The sequence below is a fragment of the Grammomys surdaster genome, unplaced genomic scaffold, assembly GCF_004785775.1.
Source record: "Grammomys surdaster isolate TR1022 unplaced genomic scaffold, NIH_TR_1.0 125565, whole genome shotgun sequence".
NCBI classification, from domain to species: domain Eukaryota; kingdom Metazoa; phylum Chordata; class Mammalia; order Rodentia; family Muridae; genus Grammomys; species Grammomys surdaster.
The window spans coordinates 419,726-439,242 of record NW_021620412.1 but is presented as its reverse complement, the minus strand read 5'-3'; the positions used below and the strand labels follow the sequence as shown (position 1 = coordinate 439,242).

Below are 19,517 nucleotides of genomic sequence, written 5' to 3'. Positions count from 1 at the left end.
TGTACATTCTACACATTCCTGCCCTGAAGAGAAGAACCCACAGAGTAGCAAAGACAGCTACAATGTAGGGACAGAGTTGTTACAGCATCGAGATGCAAACATGTACACTGTACACATTCCTGGCCTGAAGGGTCACCCATCAACCCACCCTTGGACTTTCACTGCTGAGGATAGCCTCTTTGTCATAACCAATTTCCTCTGTTGAAAATGGGCCTCAAGAGGTTTCAGAACATTCTGGATCATTCTAGATCAGGGGGCCGACTGCTCTGTGTCAAGGTTGTTGAGTGGCATCACTGATCCTCCCTCTAGGTACAGAGTGCTCCATTACCTCCACAGCTGTGAAGCCCTACCAGGTGCAGGTTGTCTGATGTATCCCTCATCACATGGTTAAGTTTAAGGAGACATGTTCTTCTGTGTTAGTATATGTGTATGATGATACATCCTAGACTGTCAGTTCGGAATTGCCCCAGGATGATATGACTGTCTCTCAAATGCCTTAGAGGGTGCTGCATTGTGAATGGCTCCTCAGCTGACCAGTCAGTCTTAGGACTGGAATATCACAGAGCTCTCCATGTCTGTATGTAGGGGCATAGGGGATGTCCTTGTAGGAGGAGCGTGTGGGCTCCTTAAGAATGAGAGGCTCGCTGGGCGGTGGTGGCGCATGCCTTTAATCCCAGCACTTGGGAGGCAGAGGCAGGCGGATTTCTGAGTTTGAGAGTTCGAGGCTAGCCTGGTCTACAGAGTGAGTTCCAGGACAGCCAGGGCTACACAGAGAAGCCCTGTCTCGAAAAACCAAAGATAAAAAGAAAAAAAAAAAAAGAGAGAGAGAGAGAGAGAGAGAGAGAGAGAGAGAGAGAGAGAGAGAGGGAGAGGCTCTTGCTTCCCTGTGGACACCCTGTTCTGACAGGCATGCCCTTGCCCAGGTGTTCTGCCCCGCTCCCTTCTCTCATTAGGGCCAACAGGTGAGCCTCGGGGATGAGGTGAAACTTGTCTGGCATGGTTTCGTGATTTTTTTTAAAGGCTTAAATCACTTGTTACTCTTACAGAGGACCCAGGTTCTATTCCCAGCGCTTACAGGCAGCTCACAGCTGTCTATGACTCCAGCTCCAGGGGCTCTGTTGTCTGAGTCTGGCCTCTGCAGGCATCTTGCACACACCCCTCTCACACACGTACACATAATTAAAAATAAAAGTAGGGACTGGAGAGATGACTTGGTGTTTAACAGCACTGGCCACTCTTCCAAAGGACAAGGGTTCAGTTCCCAGTACCCACTTGGTAGCTCATAACTGTAACTCCAGTCCCAAGACATCCAATGACCTCTTCTGATCTCCATCGGCATCAGGCACACACATGATACATAGGCGTGCCAGCAAAACACCCATACACATAATAAAAAAATTTAAATTAAAAATCATTTAAAAGGTTTGAAGTTGAATAATTCTGCTTCTGGGGCAGGGGAGACACTCGGTGGGCAAAGACATCTGCTGCACAAGCAACTCTCGGAACCCAAGGGAGAGACTGGATGTTACCTGCCCTGTGCATCTGTAATCTCCTTTTACATGGAGGTGTGAGGTGGGAAAGGGGAGTGACCCAGAGCTCAGAAACTCACTCACCAGAGAGTGGGCGTGCAAGAGGCAGAAATAAGCTGGCACATGCCTCTAATTCCACCGCTTGGAGGCAGAGGCAGGTGGATGTCTTTAATTTCAAGGCCAGCCTGGTCTATAGAGTGAGTTCCAGGACAGCCAGGCCTACACAGAGAAACCTTATCTCAAACAAAATTAAAAAAACAAAAAGAACAAAGAAAAAACTAATTGAAATATCAAACGTGCAAAACCCTAAGAAGGCAAAGGAGGAGGAGGGAGAGGAGGATGGGGGGAGAGAGAAAAGAGAGAGGAAGAGGAAGAGGAGGGAGAAGAAAAGGGGGAGAGGAAAGAGAGGAGGGGGGAGAGGAGGAGGGAAGAGGGGAGAGAGAGGAGGAGGGAGAAGAAGAGGGGGAGAGGAGGAAGGGAGAGGGGAGAGAGAGGAGGAGGGAGAAGAGGAGGGAGAGGAGGAGGAAGGAGAAGAGGAGAAACCCCCCAGGTTCAGCCCCATGGCTCAGTGGGTGAAGGCGCTCACCCCCAAAGGCTGCGAACCTCAATTCAGTCCCTGGGACCCACATGGAAGGAGGAGAGAAGCAATTCCAACAAGCTGTCCTTTAACCACCACACGTGTTCTGTGACGCACAGACAAATAAGTAAATAAATAAGTGTGTTTGCTTGAGACAGAGCTTCCCGTTTGCAGAACAGACTGGCCTGCAGTTCACAGACCCACGCCTTCTTTTGCCTTTTCTGCGCTGTGATTAAAGGTGCTCACCACCACACCAAACTAAATAAATGTCTTTCTGGAGAGAGAGCCTGCCTCAAGGCAAGGTGGAAGGAGAGAACCAAAGTTGCCCTTGACATCCAGGTGTGTGCAGTCACACTCACGCATACGTACCATACAATGTGTACTATACTATGCATGCGCGTGCTCACACACACTCACACACACAATTGAAGAAAATTAGGCTGTTAGGGCACACACATGCATTCGCTTAATAAGAATAATTTGTTTTATATTTATATGTATATTTGTGTGCTATCCAGATTTGAGCATATGCCAGTAAAAATAGTTACAATAATGAATTTTATGTCATCTATACGTTTTTTCCTGCACATATACAAAATGACAATAAGATCATCACAGGTAACAATACACTCAAAGCTGTCAGGACAGCTTGTGATGCCTGGTCAGGGCTGGGGTGTGGCTCAGTGCTAGATCACTTGTCTGACAGATACGAGCCCACCCCCTGTCAACTTAACCCCCAGAACAGTACCAAGGTCAGAACTGCTGTAACCCAGTAGTATTCTCTGAGTTTCCAGGCTCTGAGGGATCTGGAGGGTCGGCTTAAGAAAAGGGCTTGGTTTCCCTCCCATGACCCTCTTCTGTATCTATAGACATGTGTGGCACTTTCCATTAACCCAGAACAGACCTGAGACCATGTCAGAGCCAGACCACTGTCTCCGGCCAAACACCTGAACCCTGGCCCGGAAGCCTGGCTCAGGCATGGTGTTCCTCTCTTGCTTACCGTCAAGATCTGGGTACCAGGACGCAGGGCCATCTCATCTGCTGCAGAGCCGGGGGTGACACGGTGAATGAAGATCCCAGTGAGGTTCCCGCCGATGACACCGATCTGCTCCAGCAATGCGTCCCCTTGGAACGCCAGCACTGTGACCTGGCTTAGGATCTTGCGGGCTGGCCTCCGTCTCACAGGGCCACTGCTGTAGGCAGACAGACACAACCTGAGCACAGAGATTGGAGATGCCCCAGATTCAGGAATCCTCTGCTCTGGCCAATCCTCTTGGAAATGCTGTGACTCCCCACGGTTAGAGGATACAGTCACACTCTGCTCTGTCACTTCTAGGCTCCTGTTCTCCAGTCAGTGGGTGTTCCCAGCATGCTGCTCACCTTTCTGAGACATTCAGGCTCCGGGAAGACCCCTGCAGGCTGTCCTCTGTCTGAGAGAGCTCTGGAAGGAAATGAGATTCATTCCAGGCTTAGCCTGGGCTCATGTCTCCTTGCCCTTCTTCCTCTGCTGTGGCCTCAGCCCTCCTCCTTTGGCCTCAGATATCCCAGGCCTGGTTCAGCCCCTTCTCGAGGGCCCTCCTTTTGTGCTCAGTTATCTGGTTTCATCTTTCCACGGTGGGAGCTACCGGCATCATTCTGCAGCACCTGAACTAGATTCCAACATTTAGATTTCTAACTTTAATTAAGGGTCAAACCTAAGGGTTGGAGAGGTGGTTTAGTAGTTATGATCACTTGTTCTTGTAGAGGATCAGAATTCAATTGTCAGCACCCACACAGTGGCTCACAACTGTCTGTAATTCCCACTCCAGGGGGTTGACACCCTTTTCTGACCTCTGTAGGCACCAGGCATGCATGCGGTACATAGACACACATGCAGGCAAAACACCCATACACATAGAATAAATCTAAAAACAGGGAGTCTGAAATCTGGCACAGCCCTGGCTTGCTCCTTGGCACTGACCAGCACCCCACTGGCTATGCTGGACCTGTGAAGCCTCACATTAGATGCTCCCTGGGGGTCTCCAAGCCCTAGCATGTTAAAAATTAATTAATTTGGAATGGTTTCACTATGTAGCCCTTGAATTTTCCATTTTTCCAAGGTCTGGATTACATGTGTGTGTGTCTCCACATCCAGAGCTATCTGCCTGCCACTGTCTCTGTCTCTGTCTCTGTCTCTGTCTCTGTCTCTCTCTCTCTCTCTCTCTCTCTCTCTGAGTGTGTGTGTGTGTGTGTGTGTGTGTGTGTGTGTGTATAAGCCATAGGTCTGAATCCATTGTCTTCTCTATCACTTTCTGTGAGGCAGCCTCTCCCACTGAAGTCAGAACTCTTACATTCTAGCTAACCTAGCTGGTCAGAGAACCCCAGATAATTACCTAACTTAATTCCCCAGCGCTGGGCTTATAGACGCTTGCTGCCGTACCTAGCTTTTATGTGGATTCTGGTGATCAGACCTTCATTTGCACACAGTAAGCTCTTTACCTACTGAGAGCCATTTCCCAACCCCAGAGATAGCATTTAAATTTGTATTCTGTGACCTAGGGCCCAGGGCATCCTATTCCTATCTCAAGAGCCGATGGAAATCTAACAGGTGCCACCTACAGATGGTCTTAGCCCAGACACAGGAAAAGAAAACTATTTGATTATCCTAAAAGACAAATAAATTAAGGAAACACTCCAGATGTGTTTGAGTGTAATTCAGCAACAGTGTGAGAACCTGAGATAGAAGCTGGAAAGGATTTGGATTTTTGGTCCTTTAGTCCACTGTGCTGAACAATACAGGGTACTCTCGCCCCCTGGTGGCTGTAGGGTGAATTCTGGATAGGAGCCGAGCACCTTTGTGAGAGCCAGGTGTGCCCCCAGGTGTGGCCCAAGTGTGAAGTGGAAATCTGCCAATGCCAATCACAAGGGGCCAGTTCAGTCACAGATGTAAGGAAATGAGGAGACCCTTGGGAGCCAGCGCCCAGGAGAAGGGATGCCCCTGTCAGATGCAGCTGGTGTCAGATGTCTCTGCTGGCCACTGAGCACCCATGCCTGCTGCCCCTTTAGTGTTTGTTCACAGGGCAAGCGATGGGGAAGAGAACCCGCCTGCCTGTGGCTACCTGAACACACATGCGAGCCCTGTGTGGCTATGTACAACCCTCTAGGCCTGTGTGAGAGAATTAAAAAGACAACAGCAAACAGCCCAGCTGGGCTGTGATAGTCTTGACTAGAGGCCAAGGTCAGAGGTCAAGTTCACATCTTTGTACGGTCCCTCAAGAGAGGCTCAGGCTGTCTCAGATGCCTCCCTGCGGCCCAGGAAGAGAACACACTGTGGAGATCCTGTGTGTGGAAATACTCACCCGCTCCGTCTAACACCTCAAACTCCAGGTCTGTGTCTGTGTCGTCCACCACAGCCCCTTGGAGGCGCACCTCAAGGACTTCTGGGAAGCTGTCACAGAGCACAAGAAACTAGCTCTCATGCCCAGGTGGCATGGCCCACTCCAGCCGAGGCCCCAAGCTCCCAGCACCTTCCCAAGCTGCAGTGCCTAGAGTCCAGATTGTCCCTGGTCTAGCTGGCATTCCCTGCAAGCTGGACCCCAAGCCTGGACCATGTTCTACCTTAGAGACTCGGGGTCTTCCAGGAAGTCCTCTGCCATCCGCTTGTACAGGGACTGCTGGCTGGGAGGCATAGGGCTGCTGGAGCGGAAGCTGTCCATCTGCTCCCGGCTGGATGTGGAATTCAGGTCCCACCACAGCCGGGACTGGCAAAGGGCAGAGGGTGACGGCACAGAAAAGAAAAGCAGAGGAGGAGAACATTAAGTCACACTTGTTGAGTGCCTACTGTATACTCCCTGGGTCGTGTGTTTGGTACACCATTTTGCATATAAAGCAATGAGATGCTGGGAAAGGGAGTTACTGACTGGTGAGGGGAGTGGGCTCAGGATGGAGCCAGTTCTGGGCAGGTGCTGAGCCAACCCAGGTCCACTCACTGGGAATCCCTGCAGCGGCTCTCTGGATCCGGTTCTTTGTTGGCACCCTGAGGACGGGTGCCATCCAGGGGAGGGGGGTGGGATTGGGGGCGGGGCTGACCACAGGGGAAAAGCACAGATCAGTGAGTAAGTACACAGGTATGGCAGACTTCCTGGAGGGAGTGACAGAGGAGCCCAGTGAGAGGGCATGGCAGAGTGAGCAACAGATCTGGCACTGTGGGAGGGAGCCAGAGCCAAAATGGCCTCATCCTAGAGTGTGGGGGAGAGCTACTCAGGGGAGGTGACCCCACTCAGGTATTTGAGAGGGAGGCAAATCGGGACTCAGTGCTGAGTCCCTAAGGTTCCTTCCCATCCTGGCCACAACCCCAATAGAGACACTGAAATCCAGGTCCCCTGACGACTTCTGAATGTGACCTTGTTTGAAAGTAGGGGCTTCATAGGTGAAATCAAGCTAAGATGTCACACGTCGTCAGAGTGGGCTGCAAATCCGTTGGTGTCTTCCTGTTGTAGTTTAGGTTTTTAAATGTCCCTAAGATTATGTGTTGAAGGCTTGTCTGTGGGTGTGGTACTGTTGGGTAATTGAAACTTTCGGAGGAGGCCTATGGAGGGAAGTTAGTTAGGTCATCGGGGTGTCCCTGCAGGAGATATTAAGTCAGGTTCTGTCTCTCTGACTGTCTGTTTGTGTTTCCCTGTCTTGTCTGTTTCTGTTGGCTTACAGGTGATTCCCCTAGGCTCCTCCCAGGGACTTAGCAACAACTAAGTTAGCAAGTTATCACTGCTGCCATTACCTGCAGCCAGCCACTGCAGGACTGCTCCAGTCCGGTTGTTCTCTCTCTCTCTCTCTCTCTCTCTCTCTCTCTCTCTCTCTCTCTCTCTCCTTCCCTCCCTGTCTCCTTCCCCCTCACTTATTCTTTCTCTCCCTTCCTTCCCCCTCTTTCTGCCTGTCTCCCTCTCTCCCTCTCTCCCTCCCTCTCTCTCCCTCTCTCTCTCTTTCCCTCTCTCTCCCTCTCTCTCCTCCCTCTCCCTCCTTCTCTCTCTCCCTCTCTCTCTCCCTCTCTTCCTCTCTCTCTCCCTCTTCCTCCCCATCTCCCTCTCTCTCTCCTTCTCCCTCTTTCTCTCTCTGTCTCTCTCACCCTCTCCCTCTCTGTCTCTGCTTCTTTGCCCTATGGCTCTGCCCCCGTCTGTCTGCCTCTGGCCCCTCCGTTACATCCTCACTCCCTTTCCTTTCCCAGATAACTCCCCTTACACCAGATCTGTTGCATGGCATGATTTCTCAGGGGTCATCTTGGCATGGGACTGTCAGGTGACCATTCCCTGCATTGTATTCAGTTTCTCTCTCTTTCTGTGTCTCTCTGTCTGTGTCTCTGCCCTTCCCCTCTCTGTCTCTCTGTCTATTTGTCTCTGTCTCTGTCTCTGTCTGTCTCCCTGCCTTTCTCTCTGCTCTCCCAGCTGCTGTGCTAGGAGGTTCTGCCTCACTCACCACAGGCCTGAAGTGATGTGTCTGAGCATCTATGGGGGAAACCTCTGAACTGTGAACACAAGCAACCTTTCTCCATGTAAGTTGCTAATCTCAGGGAAACTGCCTGATACGCCCTCTAAGCCAGTGGTCTCAACCTGTGGGTCTCAGTGGTTTGGGCAAACCTCTGTCTACAGATTTACATTACAATTCACAACAGTAGCAAAATTATAATTTTAAAGTCGCAATGAAAATATAACTGTCTTAAAGGTCCCAGTGTTAGAACGATTAAGAACCAGCACAAGGAGATCTAGAGAGATCTAAGCGACGGCAGAGGTATCAGAGAGACGTGACTGCAGGCCAAGGACTGTCGGGAAAGCAAAGCTGGAGAGATAGAAAAGGTCCTCCTCCAAGGTCACGGGGAGTGTGGCCCCTTTGGCACTTTGATTTTGGCTTTCCAGCTCCCAGAACCACGAGGGAGTGGATTTCCTGTTAGAAATGCTCAGTGGTATCAATTCTTCTCTATGGGAATAAGGTTCCCAGAGACATCTTAGCCTCAATGATGTGTTGGGCTGAATGCATCAGAGGACAGGGGCCTAGGTCAGGGGTGAGGGGTGAGGGGTCAGGGGTCAGGAGCTCATACCTCGGTGGAGCTGAGGAAGCTGCAGTCACTGTCATCTGGTGGGCACACTGCGTGCATCCGCACAAGACGCTGCTTCCCCCGGAGGCAGAGTTCCCTGGCTCCGGTTTCCTGCTTGGGCTTCCAAAGAGGCCAGATGTCTCCTTAGCTCAAGGAGCTTCCCCTGAACGCCCCCACCCTGCTTGGACGGGTTCCCATCTTAACTTCTAGGTGAAATGCTGGTGTCCCCTATACTCTCAATAGTTACCCGCCAAGGAGAAGAGACCCAGCTGGCTCAAGAATAGTGCATTTCAGTCTTCCTAGAAGATCTAGAGAATCTAGGTTGTATGCTAGGTTTAAAGATAACAAACTGTGTGATGTGTGCATATATTCATCTATGTGTATGTAGTTACATGCTACAAAGAAAATGAGGACCAGGCAGTGGTGGCGCACGCCTTTAATCCCAGCACTTGGGAGGCAGAGGCAGGTGGATTTCTGAGTTCGAGGCCAGCCTGGTCTACAGAGTGAGTTCCAGGACAGCCAGGGCTATACAGAGAAACCCTGTCTTGAAAAACAAAAAAAAGAAAAAAAAAAGAAAAAAGAAAAAGAAAATGAGGGTGGGTGAAGAAGCGATTAGAGACGGGAAGCAGATGACATTGGACACACCCCAAACCCAAAATGAGCAGTTACAGTTGGAGAGACAGCTCAGTGGTCAGGGATAGGTCTGCACTTGCAGAGGGCCAGGTTCTCTTTCCAGCACCCACATAGCAGCTCACAACCATCTGTAACTCCGGGTCCAGGGGCTTTGATGCCCTCTTCTGGTCTCCACTCATGTTGTGCATAGCCATGTGCTCACACACACACCCATAAAAGTAAATTATATCTGTGTGACTAGAGTTTTGGTGCCCACCCTTCCAGTCCTTTGTCTGTGTATGGACACATAGACACATGTGCATAAAATAGGTATATGTTCACACATATATGCATATATAGACACACATATTACCAAATAGCATGTGATTATATTTACTTTATGTGCGCGCATGTGTGCACATATGCACATGCCATGGTGTGCCTCTGGAAGTCAGAGAACAACTTGCGGGAATTGGTTCTCTCCCTGTACCCTGCGGATCATGTGGTTGAGCTAAGATCGTGAGGCTTGGTGCTACTACTTAAGCCATTTTGCTGGTATATGCATGTATATATGTATTTTGCATGCATTTGTACTTGTGCATGTGCATACATCATAAGCTGGGCCTGGTAGCCTAGGCTTGTACATTCAGCCATTGAAGAGACTGAGGAGGCAGGGTTACAAGTTCAAGGCTAAGGGCTGAAGAGATGGCTCAGCGGTTAAGAGTACTGACTGCTCTTCCAGAGGTCCTGAGTTCAATTCCCAGCAACCACACGGTGGCTCACAACCATCTGTAATGGGATCTGATGCTCTCTTCTGGTGTGTCTGAAGACAGCTACACTGTACTCACATACATAAAATAAATAAATCAATCAAAAATATTTTTAAAAAAGAGTTCAAGGCTAGACTGGGCAACTTAATGAGTCCATTCTAAAAATAAAAAGGTTTTTAAAAGGTTGGAGGAGGGCTGGGCGGTGGTGGTGCATGCCTTTAATCCCAGCACTTGGGAGGCAGAGGCAGGTGTATTTCTGTGTTCGAGAGTTCGAGGCTAGCCTGGTCTACAGAGTGAGTTCCAGGACAGCCAGGGCTACACAGAGAAACCCTGTCTCGAAAAACCAAAAAAGAAAAAAAAAAGGTTGGAGGAGGTCTGGGGATGTATACGGTTTAGTAGCAGATTATGGCTGCGGCATGAGACCACACACGCACATGCACACACTTGTACGTGTGCTTGCACACACACATGAGCACACAGGAAGGGGTGTAACAAGGAAGAGACTCTGACTGTGCCTCCTCCTGGACCATGGATACTTAAGCAGTCTTGGCTGCCCAGGGAACCTGACCCATGCTGCCCGAGGGACCAAACAGACTTTGTGACACAACTCTCAAGCACAATATTCCCTCACCACAACATCTGTGTCACTCAGCTCCTGAATTTCTGACTTTGGGAAAATCATCTCTCCAAAGTAGACATATTGACGCCTCTTCTGTCACAACACACCCAGATTTCCTGGTTCCAGAACCTTCACCCTAAACTTCCCTTTCTATAACACAACATGAACTGAAGCAGAAGCAAGCTGGTCCTGTCCTGTGCACTTGGCACTTCGCAGCTCCACAGTTGACAAGAGGCAGACAGCTCTGTGGAGGACCGTGTGGGCTCAGTCCTCATCTCTCCAGCTCAGTTATCATTGCCTGTGCATCCCTGTCACCCATGCTGCCCACTATCCAGCCTCCCACTCTTGGGGTGGGGCACTCACTCCTCCTGGGGCCTCGGTCTGCAGTCTGCGCAGCTGAGTGCGCAGCTCGCAGGCCTGTTCCGTCAGCTCAAACACTCTCCTGCGAAGGGCATCCTTCTCCACCAGGCGCTGAGAAATTTCCATCTGGGCCCTGTCCCTTGCTGAGTATGCCTGTAGCCAAGACAGGAGAGACAGGCAGGAGTAGTTAGGGGTGGTTAGGGGTGGAACAACAAGCCAGGCATCTGAGCTGCAAAAGGTACCCCCACGCTGTGGGTACTTTACTGTGAACTCACTCAGTGTACACTAACCAAGACTCACACTGAATATGCAAACCTATTATGTTTTAATAAAATTCATATCTGGGATGGATAGTCTATGGCTTGTGTCAGGTACAAGGGCCAGGAGCTTGACAGAAAGCCCATGTCAGTGTGTTGCAGGAGAGTGGGAAACCTCCCATGGACCGAGGAAAGAAACCCTGAAATTTGAATCCTATCCCCTGAGCCAGCAGCTTGGAGCCTCATCCACACACCAGCAGGAGACAGCGTAGAGGGTGGAATCATCCTGCCCTGTGCCAGCAGGAGCAGACACCCGAATCCTCCCCTCCAGGTCTGTCCCACAACACTTAGGATACCTGGTCACGTTCCTTCTGCAGCTCAGCCACCTGGCCCTGAAGCATGGTCATCTTTTCTCTGTATAGTTCACAGTCCACCTGGGTCTTCCGGAACTGGAGCAGTGTCTGTTCCTTCTCCTCCCAGTACTGTAGAACAAGAGCATACCCACAGTGCTCACTGGCTCTGAGAGCTTATGTGGGAAGGGGTAAATGGAGATGGGGGGAAGGGAGGCAGGGGCTTGGAGGGCAAGTGGAGAATGGGTTTGAGAGAGTCTACGAGCCACAGAGCTAATCCTACTGGATGCTGTCAGCAATTGTGCATGCATGTGTGCAGAATCATATGCTGTTTAACGGCTCAAAATACACAAGCAATTTCCCCCTAGTTTATTCTCTCGTACTTCCCTTCTTTTCTCTCCATCTTCCCTTGTCTAAATCCTGGGCTCTAGTGGTCCCTAAGCCTTTGACACACTTCAGGGGTTTCTCCATTGCTTGCCTGACTATGAGGTCTGGGCTATGAGTTAACACAGAGAAGTTAGACTGTGTTGATGATTGAGTGAATCTGTCTCTCTCTCTCTGTCCAGCAAACGAGCCTGCCTAAGATGGACTCCAAGGAAGGGCATCACAGCTTCACCTGCTTCTGCTGCCTCTCTGCAGCCACTGCTCTCTCCCGCAGTGAGTGGATGCGGTCTACCAGTTCCTGCTTGCTCTCCCGGGCCTCATCCAGGCTCTGTTCCAGAATGTCCTTCTCCACCTGGGGAAGAACAAATGGGAATGACACACAGTTCAGTCCAAGCTACAATGAGCCACATCCCACCCCCAAGGAAGATATACTGAAGGAATTTCTTATCAAAGAGATTATGTGTATGTCTACATATGTGTATATGTACCATGTGGCTGCAATGCCTGTAGAGGCCACAAGGGGGCACTAGAACACCTGGAACTGGAGTCACACATGGCTATAAACTGCCATGTGGGTCCAGGGAAGTAAACCTTGGTCAACTGCAAAAACAGCAAGTGCTCTTAATCACTGAGCCACCTCTCCAGTAAACCCCCCCACACACACACACTATTTTTTTCTTAATTAAAAGGAATCAAGGGGAGCTGGGTGATGGTGGCAGAGGCAAGTAGATCTCCGAGTTCAAGGCCAGCCTGGTCTACAGAGCTAGTTCCAGGACAGCCAGGGCTACACAAAGAAACCCTGTCTTTTTTTTTTTTTTAAGATTTATTTATTTTTTATTTATATGAGTACACTGCAGCTGTTTTTAGACACACACTAGAAGAGGGCATCAGATCCCATTACAGATGGTTGTGAGCCACCATGTGGTTGCTGGGAATTGAATTCAGGACCTCTGAAGGAGCAGTCAGTGCTCTTAACGGCTGAGCCATCTCTTCAGCCCGAAACCCTGACTTGATCCATCACCCCAAACCCACCACCTCAAAAAATAAAAAAAAAGAAAAGAAAGAAAAAGGAATCAGAAGGAGGAAGTAAAGTGTTCTCAGAATTCCAGGGCTTCAGTGTCCCCAGTTCCTAGGCTCTAGGAAGCCTACTTTCCCAGAGTCATGGTGAACAGGATGCACAAAGTCTTAAGGGCAGAACAGATTCATATTCCCATATCTCTATAGTTTCTTCAGATATCATCTGCCTCTGGCTTCCATGCTGGGATTGCAGACATATACCACCTCACCCAGCAGAACCCACTGTTCCAAGTGGCCTCTCTATTGCAGCTCCATGTGGTCTCAGTAAATTAGCCCATGGTGCAAGCTAATATAGGGACAAGGTTTTTAATGCTATCACCATTTGGGTGGGTGGGAAGAGGGAAGCAGGAAGGAATGAGAGGGGATTGCATAACCTGACCTGGTGGTGCAGGTCTATCATGCCAGGATACTGAGGTCGGAGGATTATAAGTTCAAGACCTGCCTAAGATAAGACAAAGCCTTTCCAGATCAGCAGGAGAGTCGGCCACCACCTCCCCCGCAACCCTCCCCGCTCCCAGGGATCAAGACCTACCAGGCTGAAGGTCATCGAACAGAGTTTCTCATTCTCCTCCTTAAGCTGATTTAGTTCCTCTCCCTCAGGCTCCAGGTCGCTGGCCATCTTCAGGGACCTCTCTCGAGATTCTCTTTCACATGAAGATACAAGGCTTGCCCGCTGGAGCTGCTGCTTCACCAGGTAGAGCTGTGTAGGAGGAAGTGTGAGGAGGATCATGGGAAAAGCCATTAAGCATTGGCCATGGCTGGGTGCAGCTTGCCCATCCTTACTGCTGCTGCTACTGGTATGTGGAGGGCCTCAGCCCCGAGCTCCAAAGGCATCATACGTGTGTTCACCTCCTGAGCAATCCCAGACCCTCATGAGAAGAAGGAGCATTTATAGTAGTATTTTTTTATTTTAAATTACATGTATGAGTGTATATCATCTATCTGTGTAGACATCTATCTGTGTGGACTGCGGTTGCCTGCAGAGGCTAGAGGCATTAGATTCCCCCTGGAGCTGAAGTTATAAGTTGCCCAGTATGGGTTTGGGGACCTGAACTTGGGTCTTCTGGAAAAACAGTGTGTACTCTTAGCCACTATGACAGTTTGAATGGTAAGTTTCCCCTTTGGCTTGGGTGTTTGAACACTTGGTTACAGTTGGTGGTGCCATTTGGGGAGGTCAGGAGGTACAGGACTTCCTGGTGGAGGTGTGTCAAGAGGGGCAGACTTTGGGGTTGCAGAGCCTTGCTACACTCGGACTTTCTTTGTTTTGTGTTTAGTCAAGGCTATGATCTGTCAGCCTCCTTCCCTGGCCACCTGGACTGTCTGCCGCCCTCACTCCCTGCTGTGAAAGACTGTTACCCTTCCGGAGCCACAGCCCAGGCAAACCCTTCCTTCTATGTTTCCCTTGGCCATGATGTTTCATCACTGCAACAGAAAAGTTGAGCCACTAAGCGGTCTTTTCAGAGAAAGCACCTTAGCTTTACTTTGCTAAGGATGAGGCTCAGTGCTTAAACTGGTGCCTTGGGTCCCTGGGAACAGACCAAGGGGGTACAGTACCAGCTCCTATATCTACAGTCAGACTGATGGCCGCCAGGGCCCCTGGTTTTATTGCCCTCATCCCTCTGATGGAGAGAATATGGACTCATAAAGATAAATAGCACCATCACCAAACCAGCCAAGTCAAGCCAGTGACGGCTAGGGATCCTGAGAGCCACAGGAAGTGGATCCTTCAGCCAAGCAGAGTTTCCTGTGGTACCCTTCTGAGTCCAGGAGTCTGTGTGTATCCAGGGTCCTGAAGCCCCAAACTACCCAGCCAGATCAGACTGGCCTCTTTTCTTCTTTTGGTCAGAGGCCCAAGAGAAACCTGGATCTGCCCCTATGTTGGTCTAGCATTCCTGGAAAGAAGTACCTATAATGTAGGACCCCGAAGGGCTGCTATGCCCTGGCTGAGCCTTTCCGTATGCTGTTGTCTCCTAAGTAACATTCTGCGGTTCCTCTAGGATCAAAACATCCTGACTAAGGCATGGTGCCCCAGGAAGGGAATTTACTCTTGACATCCTACTGCCACCCAGTTGAGTTCCTGTTTTTTCCTGAGTTTGTATTTTTCCTTCCCTGGCTTGGTGTATATATTGAGCCTGCTCAGTAAAGGTATTGGCATTCTCTCATAATAGATGACCCGAGTCTGAATATTTCTTTAATCCCCCAGGCCTACGCCCGAGTTCGGTACCGTGGGCAGCACCAGAGCTGTCACCATAAGGCAAACCCAGGAGGTCTGCAGGTCGTGATAGAGGCTGCCCAGCTGGGGTCATGTGAAAGAGGCATCCTACTTGGACTCCTCCTCAGGGAAGGTACCTCCTCCTGCAGGCTGTGGCAGCGCGAGGCAGCCAGCTCCTTCTCTCGGAGAGCGTTGTTGTAGTGCAGTGACAGGTTCAGCATCTCGTCCTTCAGCTTCAGGACCTCATGGAAATGCGTGCTGACCTCACGTTTCATGCGGCTGTGGTCGGCCTCCAGCTGGCGCAGACCCTCTGCGTGGGCCTCAGCCAAGCCCAGGCGCTCCTTCAGCTGTTGGCATCTCCGCAGCAGAAGCTCCTTCTGTGCCTTCTCCTGAGCCAGCTCCTCCTGCAGGCTGCTGATGGCTCCAGCGAGACACTCGGTCAGCTTGGATGTCTCCATGAGACCTGCAGATGGGTGATCATTCTCTCTGTCACCTGGTGAGACCCTGCCACTCTCCTCCAGCCCCACCCACTTATGAGCTAGCTGACTGTATTCAAGGTTAGCAATTTCTGTAGAACTCCAAGGAAAACACAGCAGAGACATAAGTCTCCGGACAGAACTCACATGAATGCGCCTTTTGCACCGACCCAGAACAGATGGCTTATTAGCTGCTGCTTTGAGTTCCCCAAGAGTTCTGCTCTTTTAACACCCAGATCTTTCAACAGCTCCCTGGGAAAGGCCAGAGTCTGTCAGCTCCTGAACACGACCGTACATCCCACCATACAGGCTAAGCCTTTACTGCATGACTGTGCTTTCCTGCAGAAGTCTTAGCTTCTCTGCTCCTGACCCTGGGAAGAGAGACACTAGACTTCCCCCCCCCCCTTTTTTTTTGTTGGTTTGGTTTTTCAAGACAGGGTTTCTCTGTGTAGCCCTGACTGTCCTGGAACTCACTCTGTAGACCAGGCTAGCCTCGAACTCTCGAACTCAGAAATCCACCTGCCTCTGCCTCCCAAGTGCTGGGATTAAAGGCATGCGCCACCACCGCCCGGCACTAGACTTTCCCTTAAGCAGCCCTTCACTTCTGGAGTGCATTCAGGCCCCCCAGAGTCTCCTCTTTGTACAGGATCTTGAAGATGGGCCTTGAAGCACCCAAGTCTGGGGGCTTCTTCCCTCCTCTCTCCCAGTGCAGTGAGTTGGGATGGTGCCAGGCCCAGGGCCAGAGACCATGGCTGGGAGGGAGGTACTGCATTAGCAGGACTCTGATCTGGCTCTCACCGCTGAAGGTGCTGAAGTCAATGTCAGACTGCAGCCCAGTGACCAGGGTGTAGACATCAGGGTTGTGGAACTTCAGGCTTTCTAGGAAGGCAATGGCTCCGTTCTTCCCTCGGGCCTTCAGCAGATCCAGCAAGTGCCCTTGAGAGAGAGAGAGAGAGAGAGAGAGAGAGAGAGAGAGAGAGAGAGAGCCTGAGCCACCAGTGTGTGGACAGCTGGGGACTGGAGTTCTCTGAGATCCCTGGCAGGACGTACAGGCTCTGTGCCCAACCTTGATTCACACATCACCAACTTCAGGCAAGATCCATATTAGTTGGATCCCTACTAGGGCCAAGAAAATATTCTTCTATGAGCTGGGTATAAAGGGGCATGTGTAGATGTATAATCTTACAATCCTGAGTGCTCTGTCTTCTCTCTCTGTCTCTCTCTGTCTCTCATTCTGTTTCCCCCTCTCTATCTCTCTTTGTTTCTCCCTCTCTCCTTCTTTCTCTCTCTGTCTTTTTTCTCCCTCTCTGTCTCTCTGCCTCTGTCTCTCTCTGTCTCTGTCACGTGTGAGTGTATGTTTGCGTGTGTATATATATGTGTGTGTGTGTGAATGTGTGTGTACGTGCATGTGTATGTGTGTTGCATGTGTGTACTTGTGCACACGTGTGTGTATGTGCATGTATATGTGTGCTGCACATGTATACGTGTGTACATGTATGTACGTGTGCACATGTATGTATGTACGTGTGTGTGTGTTGAGAACGCCGACCTTTTATAGATCAATCTCTTCAATACTCTAGATCAGTGCACATACACTGTGACATCAATACTTGCCATCTGTCATCTGGCCTCTGGGGCCTGCATTTGCAGTGAGCATTTTGTCAACAGCACTTCACCCACTAACCTTCTGTGGCACAGTCACTTCTGAGTGAGAAGATACTGACTGCCAGACCAGAAGAACAAACTGCAAAGACATCCCCAAGATATGTCACCCCCCCAAACCTACCAGTGCTGGTTAGTTTTTGTTAACCAGATACACTAGAGTCATTGGGGAAGAGGGAATGTCACTTGAGGAACTGGCCTGTGTGCCAGCCTGTGGGTCATTGCCTTGATTAATGATGGATGGAGAAGGCCCAGACCACTGTGGATGAAGCCACCTCTGGCAGGTGGTCCTGGAGTGTATAAGAAAGAAGACGGAGGAAACCATGGGGGGCAAGCCAGCGAGTAGCATGATCCACGCCCTCTGCTTCTGTTCCTGCCTTGGCTTCTCTCAACGATCTACTGGCGGTTCGGATGTGTAAGCCAAATAAACCCTTTCCTCGCCGAGTGCTCTTGGTCATGGTGTTTATCACGGTAGCAGACATCAAACGAAGACAGTGCCTGTGTGAGATTTTTCCCTTTTGGACAAATGATCTTTGTCGATATAATTAGGTGAAAGATCTCAAGGTCAGACCGTCCTGGGGCTGGGGTGTGTGGCTCAGTTGGTAGCAGGATTGTGCAGCATGCACAGAGCCCTGCATTCAGTCCCCAGGACGACATAGACAAGGAGGACCGGCTCACACCTGTCATCCTGGCGCCTGGGAGGCAGAGATAGGCAAACTGAAACTCACATTCATCCTAAGTCACACAGCAAGTGTACACGAGACACCATCTCAGTCAAAAATTAAATTTAAAAATTAAAAGAAAGAGAAGGTAAAGTTGGCCACATTCCAACTCCAAGTGTGCTTACAAGAAGAGGAAAACACAGGAAGCGAGCGTGTGAGCACGGAGGCAGAGTTGGAATGACAGGACCACATGCCCAGCATTTCCGGAAGCCACCTAGAGCTGAAAGGCAAGAAATGTCTGCATAGAGCCTGCAGTGGGATCACAGCCCTGTTCATAACACACACAAGACTTTTAGGCTGCAGAACTGAGTGCACAAAGCCCTGAGGGGGTTTCTTTCCCTTGGAGCTTGGATGGAAGTCAAGGCCTCCTGCCTGTCGAGACTGTGCTCTACCACTGAGCTATACCACGGTCCCTATCATGCTTGTTTTGAACAGCGTTGTTATAGCTATTTGCTGGGACTTTGTTAGGAGACTAACACAGAATCCTGGACATGGGAACCTTTGGTTCCCTTGATGTTTTTGTTGCAGAGGTTGTTTTGAGATAGATAGGGCTTTAAACGCCCCAGGCTGCCTAGAACTTCTTGATACAGAGCTGAAGATATCCTTAAACTTCTGATCTTCCTACTTCTACCTCCCAAGTTCTAGGTTACAGGTATATCCCACAATGCCTGGGTTACAGGTATACCTCAATGCCTGGGTTATGGGTGCACCCCACAGTGCCTGGGTTATGGGTGCACACCTGCTGGCTTGTGTGGCACTGGGGATCTGGCTCACTCTGCTTTGTGTATGCTGGCAAGGTTTTTACTAATAGAGCTACATTCTCCCCGCACCCGCTTTGATAGGATCTCACACTGCAGTCTGGACTGGCCTTGAACTTGTAGCCATCCTCCTGTCTCAGTCACTTGGAATGTTGGGATAACAGGTGTGAAGCTTTCCCCCACCCCCACCACTGTAGCGCAAGCCTTGTTGAGCTGCTGGGCAGGAAGAGCCCAGCTGTAACCCCAGTGACTCAAGGAGGGGCTGACGGCTATGGACTCACCAACTCTCATGGCACTGTTGGTGAACCGGGAGCTGTGGAGGACCTCCTCCTCGTCCAGCTGGCCCAGCACCTTGGCCTGGCGCAGGTACGGGGTGAGCCGGCTGGGGCAGATGCTCTGCACAATCCTGCATCTGTGACTCTCCAGCATATCCCAGAGCATCTCCTCATCCAGAGCGGTCAGTGTGGAATCCATGCGGCACAGCTCTGCCATCCCTGCACTCTGAGAGGCCGGGATGTGGGTGCAATCGAAGACGGTTCTTGGGCTTCCGAGGCCAGGGAGTTTTCCGTTCCAACTTTCTTGGCTCCACACTACCGGTTAGAGAAACAACATCCAACTTGGAGAGTCAGAGGAACACCCTGTAACTACACTAGGCTGTCTTCCCACCGCCTGCCCCCTACTCCCACCCCTCACCTCTGGCAGGCAGGCGGCTTCACCTGGTGTCAGGAAACCACATTAGTCATTTGCTGCTCATGGCCAGGGGACTTCACTAACCCAAGATGACAATAAAAACCGGTCAGGATCTGGAAGCACAAGCTCAGTGCTACAGTATTTACCCAGCCCTGCTGAGGTGCTAGGTGTAGGTTCCATCCTCAGCAACACAAACACACACGCACACATTCACACACACAAAGTGGGGAGAAAAGAAAGTAAGGTTAAGAAATTGTCCTGGGCCGGGCGGTGGTGGCGCATGCCTTTAATCCCAGCACTTGGGAGGCAGAGGCAGGTATATTTCTGAGTTCAAGACCAGCCTGGTCTACAGAGTGAGTTCCAGGACAGCTAGGGGTACACAGAGAAACCCTGTCTTG

General features: G+C 50.5%; 1 protein-coding gene across 1 annotated transcript in view; it reads right to left on the bottom strand.

The window, feature by feature from the left end:
* Nucleotides 1-18,921, bottom strand: part of Card14 (caspase recruitment domain family member 14) — a 26,103-nt gene extending 7,182 nt beyond the window's left edge. The window contains exons 1-12 of the mRNA XM_028786722.1: nt 18,711-18,921; nt 16,086-16,223; nt 14,949-15,274; nt 13,132-13,299; nt 11,755-11,874; nt 11,145-11,270; nt 10,535-10,684; nt 8,174-8,290; nt 5,704-5,846; nt 5,445-5,533; nt 3,487-3,547; nt 3,107-3,299 (exon numbers count right to left, since the gene is read on the bottom strand). Coding sequence (XP_028642555.1) covers nt 3,107-3,299; nt 3,487-3,547; nt 5,445-5,533; nt 5,704-5,846; nt 8,174-8,290; nt 10,535-10,684; nt 11,145-11,270; nt 11,755-11,874; nt 13,132-13,299; nt 14,949-15,274; nt 16,086-16,223; nt 18,711-18,921 — 1,842 coding nt within the window. The remainder of the gene's footprint in view (nt 1-3,106; nt 3,300-3,486; nt 3,548-5,444; nt 5,534-5,703; nt 5,847-8,173; nt 8,291-10,534; nt 10,685-11,144; nt 11,271-11,754; nt 11,875-13,131; nt 13,300-14,948; nt 15,275-16,085; nt 16,224-18,710) is intronic.
* Between the last annotated feature and the right edge of the window lie 596 nt (nt 18,922-19,517).